The sequence below is a fragment of the Schistocerca nitens genome, chromosome 1 (genome assembly GCF_023898315.1).
Source record: "Schistocerca nitens isolate TAMUIC-IGC-003100 chromosome 1, iqSchNite1.1, whole genome shotgun sequence".
Taxonomy (NCBI): domain Eukaryota; kingdom Metazoa; phylum Arthropoda; class Insecta; order Orthoptera; family Acrididae; genus Schistocerca; species Schistocerca nitens.
The window spans coordinates 20,056,387-20,073,015 of NC_064614.1; the positions used below are offsets into that span (position 1 = coordinate 20,056,387).

Consider the following 16,629-nt stretch of genomic DNA (forward strand, 5'->3'; position numbering starts at 1 on the left):
GCAGTACACAATTAAAATCACACCTCTTGACGCACAGGAGAAACAGCACTAAACACAACACTGACGTGGCACACTGACGATGATCAAAGTGGAGGATCTGCCAGGCGCTAGGAGATGAGGGAGGCCGGGAGGAGGGAGGGAGGGGGGGAGGGGAAGAGAGGGGGGAGATGGGCGGGGGGGAGTGGAAGAGGGCCGGGTAGGGAGGGATAGGGGAAGGAGAGAGGCAAGGATGGGGTGCAGGGTCTCAGGGGGAAGGGGGGAAGGAGGAAAATCCGCTCTGGGAGAAGGAAGGGAGCGGGAAAAGGGGGCCCTGGGGAGGGGGGGGGGGACAAGGCCAGGTTATAGTTGAAAGGAAGGGTAGATGTCACGGCGAAGTTCAACATCCGGGAGGGGGAGGCGTTGGAAAGTGCCCTGATGAAGGAGATGGAGGGTGTGGAGGTGGAGAGAGGGACGGATACAGCGGTAGAGGCGCGGAAACGGGTGGGGGGTGGAGAGGAAGGAGGGAACTACAGGGTGGGGGGTGGAGAGGAAGGAGGAAACCACAGGGTGGGGGGGATCGAGCCTGCGGACAATGTAAAGGATGCGGAGATGTTGGAGGAACAGGAGGAGGTGGGGGAAGGGGATCAGTTCATACAGGAGCCGTGTGGGGGAAGGAAGGCGGATACGGAAGGCAAGGCGGAGCGCATGGCGTTCAAGGATTTGGAGGGCCTTGTAAAAGCAGGTGGGGGCGGAGATCCAGGCAACACTGGCATAACAAAGGATGCCGTGGCTGTTACGGTTTCTCGCTTATATAGGCATGACGACATCATCAGCAGCCAATCAGATAGACCCAATGTGGGGCGGGCGTGTAAGTCGACCCGGGCAGCTAGCGGAGCTATCGCCCGTGGCAGCACCGGTGACGTCAGGTGGCGCCAGGGGCAGGCGCCACGTTTGAAACTGCCGTTCCCGCGTCGCGCATCTGTCTCTGCTTTCTTTCGATGTCCAACGCCCGTCCCCATGCCCTGCTGAGTGTGTACCCCCGGTCTCTGTTGAAATTGTTGTTGTTTAAACGAATGTCGGCCGCTTCCTTTATAATGGAAGCTCAATATGTAGATGCATGAGCCAACACTTTTGTATTTCAGAACTGTATTTTATGCCCGTTTTCTAGGCAATGCTCCACTATGGCCGACTTGTCAAGCTCGCTTTGTTTTATTCGAATTAATGCGGCTTGGAAACCAAGAGCGTTTTATTCATGTATGCCGCAGCGAAAGACTCCGAGGACATATATTCATAAAACTGTGTGAGCATGACCAGGAAGGATTCAGGATTGACACTCATAGCATTGGAAGTTCAAAAAAGTAGCAAAATAATTTTTTTTACATATGAAATTTCATCTTTATTTCACTTACTATTGGCTGCATTTGTTGCTATATGTACACTTCTCTTCATAAGTAAGAGAGATTCTTCGACGAATTTTGCGCAGCATGCGAACCTTACTTACAGGTGCATGAAACTTTAGAATTTTCCAAATTTATTTTAAAATTGTGGTAAAAACTGAGATAATTAACCATAAAATTTGAGTTTTTTGCTAAACCTGAAGTTTAAAATGTAACAGCTCATTCATTTTTTCATAAATTAAATAAATGGTAGAGTTTCATATATCTGTATGTATAGTTTGCATGCTGTGCAAAATTCATAGAAGAATCTGTCTTACTTATGAAGAAAAGTGTACCCATAGCGACAAATGCAGTCAAAAGTAAGTGGAAAAATGATAAAATTTCCCATGTAAAAAATATTTCGTTTGTTATGTTTTCGAACTTGCACTGCTGTGAGAGTGAATCCTGATTTCTTCCTGGTCATGCTGAGAAAGTTTGATGAATTTGTTTGTAAAAGTATAGACAGAGGAGGTTAAAATGTCCTGTGGTGTCTCTCCTGCTCCAAGTCGGTCCGTTTGACGTCCTACTCCCCTTAAGCGACTTTGACAAAAGCCATATTGTTAGGCCCCAGTGCCTGGGAGCGAGAGTCTCGAAAACGGCGAAGCTGCTCGCGTGCAACTGTGCTCTGTGGAAAGTGGTTGAAGAATGCTGGACCTACGAGTAGGCGACAATAAGTTGGGTGTCCATACCTCATCACAGAACATAGCGATAGGAAGCTTGCCCGCTCTTTAGCAAGATAAGCGACGATCTGTGACAGATCTGATGATAGTGCTGGCGCAGGCTCAATTGTTTTTGGAGCACGCCGTCCATCACACGGTGTCGAAGATGGTGTTCCGCAGCAGAGGACCCCAAAGGGTTCCCATTTGATCTAACAACAACGTCAGTTATGATTACAGTGGGTACGGAACCATCGAGATTGGACGGCGGATCAATGGAATTCTGTCGCCTGGTCGGATGAATCCCGTTCATCGTTAAACCAGGTTGATGGTCGAGTCGCGAACGGCTACTCGAAACTTGCAGCGCGCCACGGACGCAGGCAGGTGTTATGTTACGGGGGACATTCACCTGGGCCCCCTTGGGATCTGCGGTAGTAATTGAAGGCACCATAACAGCTGTGGACAACGTGAAAATTATTAGGAACCACTTGTGAGCCTTTATGCTTGATGTCTACCTCAACAGCGATGGAAACTTGCAGCAGGACAACTGTCCCTATCACAAGACTACAGCTGTGATGCAATGGTTTGAGGAGTGTGACTGTGAACTCTCACTGATCACTTGGCCATCACATTCAGCCAATGAAACTCAACTGGGACGCTATTGGGCACCAGGTAGGCGCCTGCAAGCCAACCTGCCGTAAATTACGGGAAGTGTGTGGCCTGTACGTAAGCATCTGGTGCCACAAATATCTGGAAACCTATCAAGTACTTTTCGTACCCAAGCACGCAGAATCACTGCTGAATTCTGTTCCAGAGATGGACCAACACGCTTTTAAGCACATGGTCACAATGTTTTGGCTCATCAGCGTACATTACAATTATGAACATAATATTAGATTTTACCTTCTCGTCGACGCTGAGATCGTTAAAGATGGAATAGACCATCAGATTGTGGGAGGGTGGGGAAGAAAATCGGCTATTTCCTTTCAAAGGAACCATCCGGAATTTTACCTAAATGTGCACTGTCGGACGGAAATGTGCAACGCTGTCATTTGGAATACAGGCCCAGTGTCCACTGCTGAGACAGTACGCGCGATCTCTTTGTCTCGAGTGCACACCTGGCTCGGTCCAGCAGTATCTTAATGTCATGTTTCGTTTACATACCTACTGATTAACTTGTTAAATTGGATGGTGTCATGGTCACATTCAGCTTCACTTAGTTCTCGACTGTCTGAGAACCCAGAAGGTGGCTGGAGATGATAACTGGAGAAACTGGCATCACCTTCAGCGGAGCTTGTTTCCGAGCTGAAAAAAAAAGGGAGCTTCGTTGTATCTGTGATTACTAGTACTCTAATAACTCAGTATTAGCTATTAGTATATACAGGGAGTACATAAAGTCCGGGTACACTTTCAGTTATTTATTGCACAAGAACCAAACATTGTACAGATATCATACATATGGCATTTTGAAGAGAAACCCTGAAAGGTTTTTTCATGTATCCCGCCACAGCGTAGTTTGGTAATTTGCCGATAGTCAGCGCTAGTCGCAAACACGGTGAGTTCAGGTGCGGAGCGAGCTTTCTGTTTGTTGGAGTTCAACAAAAACAAGTGTGCTACAGCTGTTCAACGGATGTGTGACTTTTTTCTGTCGGGACACATTAAGGATCTGGTGTATGTAGCGCCTCTACCACGTGATGCAGCAGAGCTTTGGGAGAGAATACGGGAAGCGACTGCCATAGTCGACAATGCCATGCTGGGACGGGCATGGTAAGAATTCGATATTGACGTCTGCCGGGTTCACACACACACACACACACACACACACACACACACACACACACACATATATATATATATATATATATATATATATATATATATATATATATACTCCTGGAAATTGAAATAAGAACACCGTGAATTCATTGTCCCAGGAAGGGGAAACTTTATTGACACATTCCTGGGGTCAGATACATCACATGATCACACTGACAGAATCACAGGCACATAGACACAGGCAACAGAGCATGCACAATGTCGGCACTAGTACAGTGTATATCCACCTTTCGCAGCAAGGAGACGATCGTAGACATGCTGGATGTAGTCCTGTGGAACGGCTTGCCATGCCATTTCCACCTGGCGCCTCAGTTGGACCAGCGTTCGTGCTGGACGTGCAGACCGCGTGAGACGACGCTTCATCCAGTCCCAAACATGCTCAATGGGGGACAGATCCGGAGATCTTGCTGGCCAGGGTAGTTGACTTACACCTTCTAGAGCACGTTGGGTGGCACGGGATACATGCGGACGTGCATTGTCCTGTTGGAACAGCAAGTTCCCTTGCCGGTCTAGGAATGGTAGAACGATGGGTTCGATGACGGTTTGGATGTACCGTGCACTATTCAGTGTCCCCTCGACGATCACCAGTGGTGTACGGCCAGTGTAAGAGATCGCTCCACACACCATGATGCCGGGTGTTGGCCCTGTGTGCCTCGGGCGTATGCAGTCCTGATTGTGGCGCTCACCTGCACGGCGCCAAACACGCATACGACCATCATTGGCACCAAGGCAGAAGCGACTCTCATCGCTGAAGACGACACGTCTCCATTCGTCCCTCCATTCACGCCTGTCGCGACCCCACTGGAGGCGGGCTGCACGATGTTGGGGCGTGAGCGGAAGACGGCCTAACGGTGTGCGGGACCGTAGCCCAGCTTCATGGAGACGGTTGCGAATGGTCCTCGCCGATACCCCAGGAGCAACAGTGTCCCTAATTTGCTGGGAAGTGGCGGTGCGGTCCCCTATGGCACTGCGTAGGATCCTACGGTCTTGGCGTGCATCCGTGCGTCGCTGCGGTCCAGTCCCAGGTCGACGGGCACGTGCACCTTCCGCCGACCACTGGCGACAACATCGATGTACTGTGGAGACCTCACGCCCCACGTGTTGAGCAATTCGGCGGTACGTCCACCCGGCCTCCCGCATGCCCACTATACGCCCTCGCTCAAAGTCCGTCAACTGCACATACGGTTCACGTCCACGCTGTCGCGGCATGCTACCAGTGTTAAAGACTGCGATGGAGCTCCGTATGCCACGGCAAACTGGCTGACACTGACGGTGGCGGTGCACAAATGCTGCGCAGCTAGCGCCATTCGACGGCCAACACCGCGGTTCCTGGTGTGTCCGCTGTGCCGTGCGTGTGATCATTGCTTGTACAGCCCTCTCGCAGTGTCCGGAGCAAGTATGGTGGGTCTGACACACCGGTGTCAATGTGTTCTTTTTTCCATTTCCAGGAGTATATATATATATATATATATATATATATATATATATATATATATATATATATATATATATACTTTCTCTTCGAAATACAATATGTATGACATCTGTAAAATGTTTAGACATTGTGCAATAAATAATTGAAAGTGTTCCTGGACTTTATGTACACCCTGTACATGTAAGAGTGTAAATCTTAACCAACACTTAAAATTGAATGTTTCCACTTGCAGTACTTAACTAACAGTACAAATAAATCACCAAACATCGCACATATTAAAATACGTACGAAATACATTCACATATACATCCAATGAGAAATCACATTTTTGTGTGGGGGAAAAAAAGGAGGGAGGGAGGGAGAGAGAGAGAGAGAGAGAGAGAGAGAGAGAGAAAGAGAGCTTCAACAATTCAGCAGGTCAATAACGCGTTGTTATACTGAAATGTGGCTACACCGAGTCACAGCGCCAGAGATTGTGCAAGAGATTATTATTCCGCCGCCTCCACTGGGCGGTAGTAGTTTAGAGGATGTCGAGGGCAGTTGTTGTTCTGTTGGGCGAGAGAGTAGACGCTGTTCGGTTGGTGTAATGTATAGATGGAAGAAGTTGCAATAGTCAGAATATATTTGAGAAAGGAGATGGGCTTTTGATTTATGATGTTGGTGCAATGGAATATTTTCGTCAATATATAATGAGGTAAAAAGGTATCACAGTTTTCTTTAATGACAATCCCTCTTCCGCACAGGTACAGCCAACAAAGCATCTGGCTCGTGTTCATTTATTAGACTTGTAATTCTGGTTTCTACGTGCAATTATAGTATTTCTGGTTTTTCAATTAGTTCATTGTAAATGGTGTTTAAAATATTTTGTCGTATTGAGAAAGAACCGCGCCATATAAATGTACGTTGAGTCACACTACCACACACAGAACAGTTACACTTGTGCTTTGTTGTTTCGTAGCTTTTATAATTGCAGGGGACTTAATTAATCAATTGTGTTAATGGAAATTCCTTGTCATTCTTCATTTTTATTTTATGCAGTCACGTTGCGTGCTAATACTAGTCAGGGCCAACCGGTTACGAGACTTCGTAACCGGTCACACAACTAGTAAAATTATTGCATTTATTCATTAATATTAGTCCTTTTCATTTTAATTAAGCCCCCATGCAATACCTCTGACCTTAATGGAAGCGCTGTTGAATGCCCCCCTGAGGAATATCGTGCCAAATTCTGTACAATTCGCGCGTTAGATCGTCAAAACCCCGATCTGGTAGGAGGGCGCTGTCCATGCCGCCCCAAACGTTCTCAACTGGGGATAGAGCCGGCGGCCTCGTCGGACCACGACAGGATTTGGCAAGCACGGGTAAGACGCTGAATGCGGATCCTCTAGCCCTTCCTCAATCCCACGACCGCACTGTATCCACACTGCAGAAAGACGCTGTATCTGGCACCTATCAGGCCTGTGCTGGAATACGCCGCCGTGTTGTGGGGGAATGTCGCCGCGACTCATATCAGCAGTCTCCAGAAGATCCAGAACAGGTGCCTCAGACTGGGACTACACCTTCCGCGTGACTTCAGCACGGCCGAACTACAGCGGCTAAATAGCGTGCCGATGCTGGAGGACCGCTTCAAGCAGTCGGCCCGACTGTTCTATGCAGACACGAGAAGATCCACGAATCCTCTCATCAGGAATCTGGGAAACCAGATTCACTGGCGAGAGACAACGAGATGGCTGGACTTGCTACGAGAGTAGCAACGCTGCTCAGGCAGCAAGAGGAAGGAAAAGGAAGAGTGTCAAACCGGAAGAAATAAACCAAGACGCGATGAACTGAAAATGAGCCAGAGGAAGAAGAAGGAAAAGCAGCTAGACCTGCTAACCCTTCAACCTAACGGAGCTGCAGCTTCGAATTGACACAAAGCAAGCAAGCATTTGGCAAGCTCGACGATAAGCAGTAGAAAGTTTGCTGAAATGTAAGTCCAGGATGGCTTGGCATGAAGGACAACAACACGGGGTGTAGAGTGTCCTCGACATACCGCAGAGCTGTAAGACTGCAGTTGATGACAACGGAACGGGTCTAGCTGTCAAAAGAAATGGCACTCCAGATTGTTGTTGGGCTGTATTGCGGGCAACGGTCAGGCTGTTATCCCACTGCCGTCCAGGGTATCTCCAGACACCTCCTCGCTGGTCGTCGGAGCTTCGTTCGAAGCGGGACTCTTTACTGGAGACAATTATTTTGCAGTCAACGAGATTCCAGGCTGAACGCCTGTCTGGAGACGCTGCTGTCAGAGGAGGGACACCAAACTGTCGCCAACCATCAACTAATCAGGAGTGATGGTCTGGGGTGGCATTTCTTTTGAGAGCCAGACCGCTTTGGTTGTCACCCGTTGTACCCCTACAGCCGGCCGCGGTGGTCTAGCGGTTCTAGGCGCTCAGTCAGGAACCGCGCGACTGATACGGTCGCAGGTTCGAATCCTGCCTCGGGCATGGATGTGTGTGATGTCCTTAGGTTAGTTAGGTTTAAGTAGTTCTAAGTTCTAGGGGACTTATGACCACAGATGTTGAGTCCCATAGTGCTCAGAGCCATTTTTTTACCCCTACAGCACGGCGGTACATCGACCATATTTTATGCCTCATTTTGTTGATGGCAAGCCGTTCTGGGTTTACATTCCAGCAAGATAACGCCCTTCTGCGCATGACGAGAGTTTATACTTCTTGTCATTGTGCTTGCCAAACCCTATCTTGGTCAACAAGGTCGCCGTATATCTACGCAGTCGAGAACGTAGGAGTATTATGGGCAGGGGCCTCCAACCGACTTGGAGTTTTGACAATGTAACTCGACAATTGTACAGATTTTGACGCGATATACCTTAGGAGAACATCCAACAACTCTATAAGTCAATGCCAAGCTTAATAACTGCTTGCGTAATGGCCAGAGGTGGAACAACGCGTTACTGATCTGCTCAGATTGTCAGACTCCTTCTCTTGAATAAATCATCCAAATTTTTTGTAATTGTAATCATTTGTTTGTCTGTTCATGTACATCGCATGTATCGATGTCCGTCTAATCCGAATAATTGCTTTGTAGTGGGTCGTTTTCTTTTTTTGTCTTAGAGTGTATATGAAAGGCAAACATCCAACTGTCGAAGACGCTGCAGTCATAGACTGTGCGGCTGATCCCGGCGGAGGTTCGAGTCGTCCTTCGGGCATGGGTGTGTGTGTTTGTCCTTAGGATAATTTAGGTTAAGTAGTGTGTAAGATTAGGGACTGATGACCTTAGCAGCTAAGTCCCACAAGATTTCACACACATTTGAACGTTTGAAGAAACATCCAATCTAAACCTTCCGAAAAATGGTTCAAATGGCTCTAAGCACTATGGGACTTAACATCTGTGGTCATCAGTCCCCTAGAACTTAGAACTACTTAAACCTAACTAACCTAAGGACATCACACACATCCATGCCCGAGGCATGATTCCAACCTGCGACGTAGCAGCCGCGTGGTAAACATTCCGAGATCAGAGGTTGCTCCTTAAATGATGTATCATAGGAACTTTAATGTTGCTGGATTTTTTCTCTTCTCATCCACTCCCTCTATATACTCATGTGGTCAAAAGTAAATAATAGCACTAAATAGTAATTCAAGGCAATTATACAGATTTTAAAGTGTGCCGAAGTTTGGCACCATTGCGGAGAAGTGTCGCTGAAGCAGAGACCCGGAGTTGGTCATGTGACTAGTGCAAACGTGTTTGTTTGTTTGTCTGTTTGTTTGTTTGTGTGTATGTGTGTGTGTGTGTGTGTGTGGAGTGAGTAGGAAGTGAGTGACGTCTGGGCAATCGGACGTTACGAATGACGCTATCGACTGTGGAGGCTGGGCAGTTCTTGATATGAATCGCCTATGTCTCAGACGTGATAATATGGTACTTTGTGAGTTCTTCCACGTGAAAGCAGATACATGGAAATGGAAATGAGCGTTTGGCGTCATTCGCCAGGAGGCCTCTTACGGGGCAGATCCGGCCGCCTTGATGCAGGTCTCATTACATTCGACGCCACACTGGGCGACCTGCGTAGCGTATGGGGATCTGATGATGAAGACAACACAACACCCAGTCCCTGAGTGGAGAAAATCCCCGACCCAGCCGGGAATCGAACTCGGGCTCCTTAAGATGGCAGTCCGTCACGCTGACCTATTTTTTTTTTTTTTTTGGTTGATCTCATTTTGTTCTATATTGTTCGTTGATTTTGTTCGTGGCGGACGTCCGATGACACTCGTTCAGGTTGTTCGTTGATCCGTTCACTCAGCTTTTTCTTTTATCACAGTGGGTAGCTAAACCCTCTGACCGAACACGCTGAGCTACAGTGCCGGCTGTCCATTCAGCTGTCGGTGCGGACAGCAGACACGTGAAATGGCGCGAGCGCTAACCGTGTTAGCTTTAAGCGGAGCGTTGGGGGGGCCTCCATCGAGCATAATTTTGGTGTTCAGAGTCGTGTGACAGATTCGGATGTACGATTCACTCCCTACCGACACATGTTATGGTGCAGTGGATTTAATGTGACTCCATATTTTCATGATATGTTCTCCATGTTAAGCATCGGTCCCATTTGAAGTGTGTGCGTAGGACAGTATAAGCTGTCGATTCTTCCCATATAGATGCCAACTAATTAGACTGGAATAATTATCAATTACATCTGATTGTCTCATGACTTTCCTTCTGGCTTTACTCTCGCAATGGCGAGCAATTAGTGAGGTATGGTGTCTTCTTTGAGAGTACTGACCGGTCAAACTGTGTTGCGTGTATATGTAACCCAATCATTTGAATTGTCCCTAAAGTACTTATATTCCAGTGATCGTTCTGAACGCTCTGTACTGAAGTAAGGAAACAATTTTGTTCATTCGTATAAGGGCATGGCCACGGACGCGACTTCTTGGTGGATAAGCAAAATATCTACCGAAGCGAATTCGGAGTAATCTCAGTACGAGATACTATGAATTGGATAATCCTTTTATGTATTGCAATCTACTACCCTGCTTTTTGATTCCTTTGGATGCTTTTCAGTTTCAATTAAAAGTTAATTTGAAGGCATTGGTCAGCATAAATAATTTGACTGTATAGCTCGTGTATGGAAGACTTACCTTGTTTCCTTTGTTTTTAAAAACATAAAATCTGGTAAACTGATGATTATAGAGATCTAGTTTGTGAATGAAACACAGTAAATTTCAAGAGAGTTCCTGGTCATTTTTAAATTAATTCTGGTGAATTTGTGATGGCAAGAAGTTGTCTTGTTGATCCGATAAATGCTTGGAAATGGTCGAGTTGCTATGGTAAATTTTGCAGAGGTGAAAAAAATTGCTGTTCTTTAAAAATAAGTTGCTAGAACTTTGGTTGTGTGTCTGTCCTTTCTACCTAATCAGCCACCGACAGTAGGATTTGGTCTCAGTAGCGCCATGAAGAAAAAAAACGCTTCTCTAGATTGTCAAATAGCTCTGAAGGACAGTGGAAAACACAAGTAACATAAGTATCACAACTATCACATTGTATATCTGCCGAAGTATGCTGTACTTGATCCGCATTTTGGTTAGCGGTAGAATCCAGGTAGATTTTTGTGCCACTTCGTTATTTTGTAGTTCAACGTGTTCTAGTTCGTACGTTGAGAACTTCTGGCGAAGTTACCTTGCGTCAGTTCTATAGAGTAATATATCATTATCATCATCATCATCATCATCATCATCGTCATCATCATCAAAAGTAGCAGCAGCAGCAGGTGAAGATGCAGAAGCAGCAGGAGCCCTGTGACTTTCTCTGCTGGATAATAAAAGCCTCCTCTAGATTTTTCCATGCATTATCACCTTCAGCTGTACAGAGGCCCGATGTTCCTAGGCTCATCCTCCCACCTTCCACTATGTCAATATTCCGATCCGATCATTTATTACATTTTGAAACCCAGCAGAGATCTTCCTTGGTTCAAGTAGCACCCGTTCACCTGACTGGGGTTCTCGCCCATCTTCATGTTTCTGTTTATTCCAGTCTGACTCAATTTTTTGTTTTCCTGTCTCTCAATAAATGTCAGCATATCTCCTTTTCTCACAAAGAGATCCGTGATTTTTGAATAATTTTCACATTAAAAAGCTTTGCCTCACGACCACGAATCAGAACTGCTAAAACTGTTCCCTTAGAATAAAACAACATGATTGCTGTTACCGGTCACTATACAGGGTGAGTCACCTAACGTTACCGCTGGATATATTTCGTAAACCACATAAAATACTGACGAATCGATTACACAGACCGAACGTGAGGAGAGGGGCTAGTGTAATTATTTAATACAAAGCATAAAAAAATGCACGGAAGTATGTTTTTTAACACAAACCTACGTTTTTTTAAATGGAACCCCGTTAGTTTTGTTAGCTCATATGAACATATAAACAAATACGTAATCAGTGCCGTTTGTTGCATTGTAAAATGTTAATTACATCCGGAGATATTGTAACCTAAAGTTGACGCTTGAGTACCACTCCTCCGCTGTTCGATCGTGTGTATCGGAGAGCACTGAATTACGTAGGGATTCAAAGGGAACGGTGATGGACCTTAGGTACAGAAGAGACTGGAACAGCACATTACGTCCACATGCTAACACCTTTTTATTGGTCTTTTTCACTGACGCACATGTACATTACCACGTGGGGCGAGGTACACGTACACACGTGGTTTCCGTTTTCAATTACGGAGTGGAATAGAGTGTGTCCCGACATGTCAGGCCAATAGATGTTCAATGTGGTGGCCATCATTTGCTGCGCACAATTGCAATCTCTGGCGTAATGAATGTCGTACACGCCGCAGTACATCTGGTGTAATGTCGCCTCAGGCTGCCACAATACGTTGTTTCATATCCTCTGCGTTTGTAGGTACATCACGGTACACATTCTCGTTTAACGTACCCCACAGAAAGAAGTCCAGAGATGTAAGATCAGGAGAACGGGCTGGCCAATTTATGCGACCTCCACGTCCTATGAAACGCCCGTCGAACGTGTACCTCACCCCTCATGGTAATGTACATGTGCGTCAGTGAAAAGGACCAATAAAAAGGTGTTAGCATGTGGACGTAATGTGCTGTTCCAGTCTCTTCTGTACCCAAGGTCCATCACCGTTCCCTTCGGATCCCTACATAATTCGGTGCTCTCCGATACACACGATCGAACAGCGGAGGAGTGGTACTCAAGCGTCAATTTTAGGTTACAATATCTCCGGATGTAATTAACATTTTACAATGCAACAAACGGCACTGATTACGTATTTGTTTATATGTTCATATGAGCTAACAAAACTAACGGGGTTCCATTAAAAAAAGTAGGTTTGTGTTAAAAAAACATACTTCCGTGCATTTTTTTATGCTTTGTATTAACCAATTACACTAGCCCCTCTCCTCACGTTCGGTCTGTGTAATCGATTCGTCAGTATTTGATGTGGTTTACGAAATATATCCAGCGGTAACGTTAGGTGACTCACCCTGTATATTCATCTTCACCCGGTGGATTTATATGGATTAATACGGTATGTCTTGTGTTGCGTTACGACTTTGGAGTTACACGTGACATTGCGTCCAGGGGTCACAGGCTACGCTTCCTGTCGTGTTACTTTACATACACAATCACGAAGTGTATATGTATGAAAATAGAAATTCGGAGAATTGATGAAACATTGTTTTATGTTTCCAGCAATGGCTGAGTTCACCATTAAGGGGGGTAGAACGTGAAACGGGCCGACTTGGAGCGGGAGAGGCACCACAGGACATTTTAATTTCCACTGTCTATACTTTTACAAATAAATTCAAAAAAACTTTGTAAGCATGATTAGGAAGGATTCAGGATTCATATTCACAGTAGTGGAAGCTCAAAAACGTAACAAAATACATTTTTTTACATGTGAAATTTCATCATTTTTTCACTTACTACTGGCTGCATTTGTTGCTATATGTACACTTTTCTTCCTAAGTAAGAGAGATTCTTCTATGAATTTTGCACAGCATACAAACTATAGTTACATGTGTATGAAACTCTAGAGTTTATTTAATTTATGAAAATATGAATGAACTGTTACATTTTAAACTTCTTGTTTAGAAAAAACTCTAATTTTATAGTTAATTATCTCAATTTTTACCACAGTTTTTAATAGATTTGGAAAATTCTATACCTGTAAGTACTGCTTGTATGCTGTGCAAAATTCATCGAAGAATCTCTCTTACTTAGGAAGAAAAGTCTACCTACAGAAACAAATGCAGCCAGTAGTAAGTGAAAAAATGATGAAATTTCACATGTAAAAAAAGGTGTTTTACTACGTTTTTGAACTTCCACTGCTATGAGTATGAGTCCTCAATCCTTCCTGGTCATGCTGACAAAGTTTTATGAATTTATTTGTAATATGTCCTGTGGTGCCTCTCCTGCTCCAAGTCGCCCCGTTTGACGTCCTACCCCCCTTAATGAACTATCTGAAGGAAGAGATTTGGAAGCTTTCTTAAAATACGGAAAATGTTTCTGCACTGGGATGGATGAATGCGATGAGCAGATTCTCCATACATGGATTTTATATTGTAAGCTAAAGCTGCCTGTGGTTTAATATTTTCCGCCCACAGGTGATGTTAATCATCCATTTTATCATTGAAAGTTATAAGTAAGAGATTCAGAAGAAACGAAAGTATAATTAGTCTGTAGAAACAAACCTTGACTACCTGTCGTGTGACGTCACTCTTTTATCACCACTGCAGGCAGGATAATGCCGCGGTGTCCGTCTCCTTTGAGGGATGGGAGACATCTCATTGGACTCAGTACTTGAGTCAAGGTGATAAATTTCTGCAACACACACATACACGTGCAAAGTAAAAACTGCAGGATGGGCACACCGTTTGCATTGTGTAATTTGTGGTAGCGCACCTATCGCATGAGCGTACTTCGTACTGCAAGTTATTCATGACTTTATTTTTACTGGAAAGCCATTTGTTTATATGTTCCTTGAAATAACTGTAAAACTAATTTTGTTTATTTAACTACCAGACTCTGCAGGTTCTGCGCTGACAGTTTCTTTAGCAAACTCTGTGCCCTTTGTAAACTTTATGCAAAAGCAGCTAATATTTTTTTCATTGTTTCACGTGTTAGGAAAATCGACATACAGAACAGGACGCAGTTTTTTTCGTAGTGTGACAGAAAGCTCTGAAGCAGATTTTGCGTTGTGTAGCAGTGTGGTCAGCTGCCACGGCGTACCTAGGCTCCTCGCCGTGGCCTGCTTCAGGGGCATCCGGTACCTGCTCGCCGCAGAGGGGCTGCCGCTCGTGTCCGACTCCGAGTTCTGGCCGGCGTCGGCCCTCTTGAGGCCGTGTTCGCCGTTGCTGTGCCTGTGCAGGCTGGACGACGTCATCGACTGTTGCATGTCGCTTCCTGCAGGCAGATAAAGGAACGGTTATGTGCTTTAGCGATGTAACGTCGTTACAGTTTCCAGATACCTAAGGGTCGGAAATGTATCACCGTGAAGATAGGCCCACAAAACGGCAGCCAGTCTGTGGCACGTGCACGGAATTAAACAATGAAGAGCTGTTCAAACAAATTTCAGGCTTGCTGCCGGTCGTCATTAAACACCTCGCACGATATTTCAACTGGGAATCTGCCAGTCATCTTCAGGTGAGCCGTTACAGACTGGCGAAAACGTTATAATTTTTTTTTCTTTATTGTGACTTCATTCCCCTGCCCCATATAGGCAGGGGAGGGCTGTCAGCGGCACAATCCGCCGCTCTTCAGCCGAGAGACATGACAACTAAAACAAGAATAAAATGATACATACATAAGGAGATAAAGGGCAACTTAAAACAGAATAATGGGAGAAAATCGAGGTAAAAAATATAGACTAACATGGAGACGTTCATGGAGGACAGTAAAAAAAAGTCACCAGAAAGTTAAAAAACACAGTTGGCGATTCTGCAAAACTCAGAGAAGACACTGAATGGACATGCACACATTAAAAGTCGGCCACAGTAGTAAAAACACTCTGGAACAACACACTTAAAACCCACTTCCAGCACACACGACGAAGAATGAAACTGCCGGGTGGGACCTGCCGAGGGAAAGGTCAGAGAGGATGGAAAAGGAGGGGAGAGCAAGGGGCAGTAGGGGAAGCGGCGGGATGAAGAGAGGAGGGGCATCAGTGGGTACACGAAGAGGCAGGAGACACATGGGGCGGGAGATGAAGAGGGAAGACAGGGCAGGAGGGAGCGCAGAGACACTGAAAGGAGGCGCAAGAGATGGAGTAGGAGGGAGAAGCCGCTCAGGAGGAGGGAGGGGGAGGAGAGGGAGCCCTGAGGAGGAGGCAGGAAGATGGGGGTAGAGTTGGTAGGAAGGGTAGATGTCAGGGCGCTCATCATCCGGGAGGGGTAGTCGGTGGAGGTTGCGTTAGGAAAGGAGATGAAGGGTGTGGAGATAGAGAGAGGGTGGGACGCAACGGTAAAGGCGCAGCAATTGGTTGGGAGTGGAGAGAAGGGGAGACACCAGGGGGTGAGGGGGATCAAGGCGGCGGACAATATATAGTGTGGGGATGTGTGCAAGGAAAAGGAAAAGGTGGGGGAAGGGGATGAGGTCGTAGAGGATGCGCGTGGGGGACGGAAGGCGGATGTGGAAGGCGAGGCGGAGCGCATGGCGTTCGAGGATTTGGAGGGCTTTATAGAACCGGGGAGGGGCGGAAATCCAAGATACGCTGGTATAACAGAGGATGGGGCGGATCAAGGATTTGTAGATGCAGACCCCACGTCGGCCGGACAGGAGTTTCAGGAGGCGGAGGCGGTTGTGAGCTTTGTTTTGGATGGTAAGGAGATGGGGGGTCCAGGTGAGGTGGCGGTCGAGTGTGAGGCCAAGGTATTTGAGGGTAGGAGTGAGGTGGATAGGACGGCCATAAATGGTGAGGTAGGAATCATGGAAGCGGAAGGAGCGGGTGGTGCGGCCTATGATGATCGCCTGGGTCTTGGAGGGAGCGAAAACGTCCTCCGTTCCGCAGTATATAGCGTGCTGTAACTATTCTGCGCATGCGTCGAATACTTGATATATGAACCACACTGCCCGACAGCAGCGTCCTCGCTGGTGGAATAGCGGAACTCAGTCGCCCTCTGCGTTACTGTTTGCCGCGGGCGTCGGCGCACTCTTTCGTCTTCGATTAGAGCAAATCGTGGATATGATCGGATTCCATGCACTGTCCAGCTGGTAGCCGCTGTCACGGTTCAACAGGTTTTCCGCCAGACGTATTTCTACGGATACTTTAA

At 46.3% G+C, this 16,629-nt stretch overlaps 1 protein-coding gene across 1 annotated transcript in view; it reads right to left on the reverse strand.

The window, feature by feature from the left end:
• LOC126251767 (Down syndrome cell adhesion molecule-like protein Dscam2) overlaps positions 1 to 16,629 on the reverse strand; it is a gene marked incomplete at its 5' end in the record, with an annotated part of 377,821 nt that overhangs the window by 10,067 nt on the left and 351,125 nt on the right. The window contains 3 exons of the mRNA XM_049952392.1: positions 3,236 to 3,376; positions 14,062 to 14,182; positions 14,591 to 14,764. Of these exons, the coding sequence (XP_049808349.1) occupies positions 3,236 to 3,376; positions 14,062 to 14,182; positions 14,591 to 14,764 (436 nt within the window). The remainder of the gene's footprint in view (positions 1 to 3,235; positions 3,377 to 14,061; positions 14,183 to 14,590; positions 14,765 to 16,629) is intronic.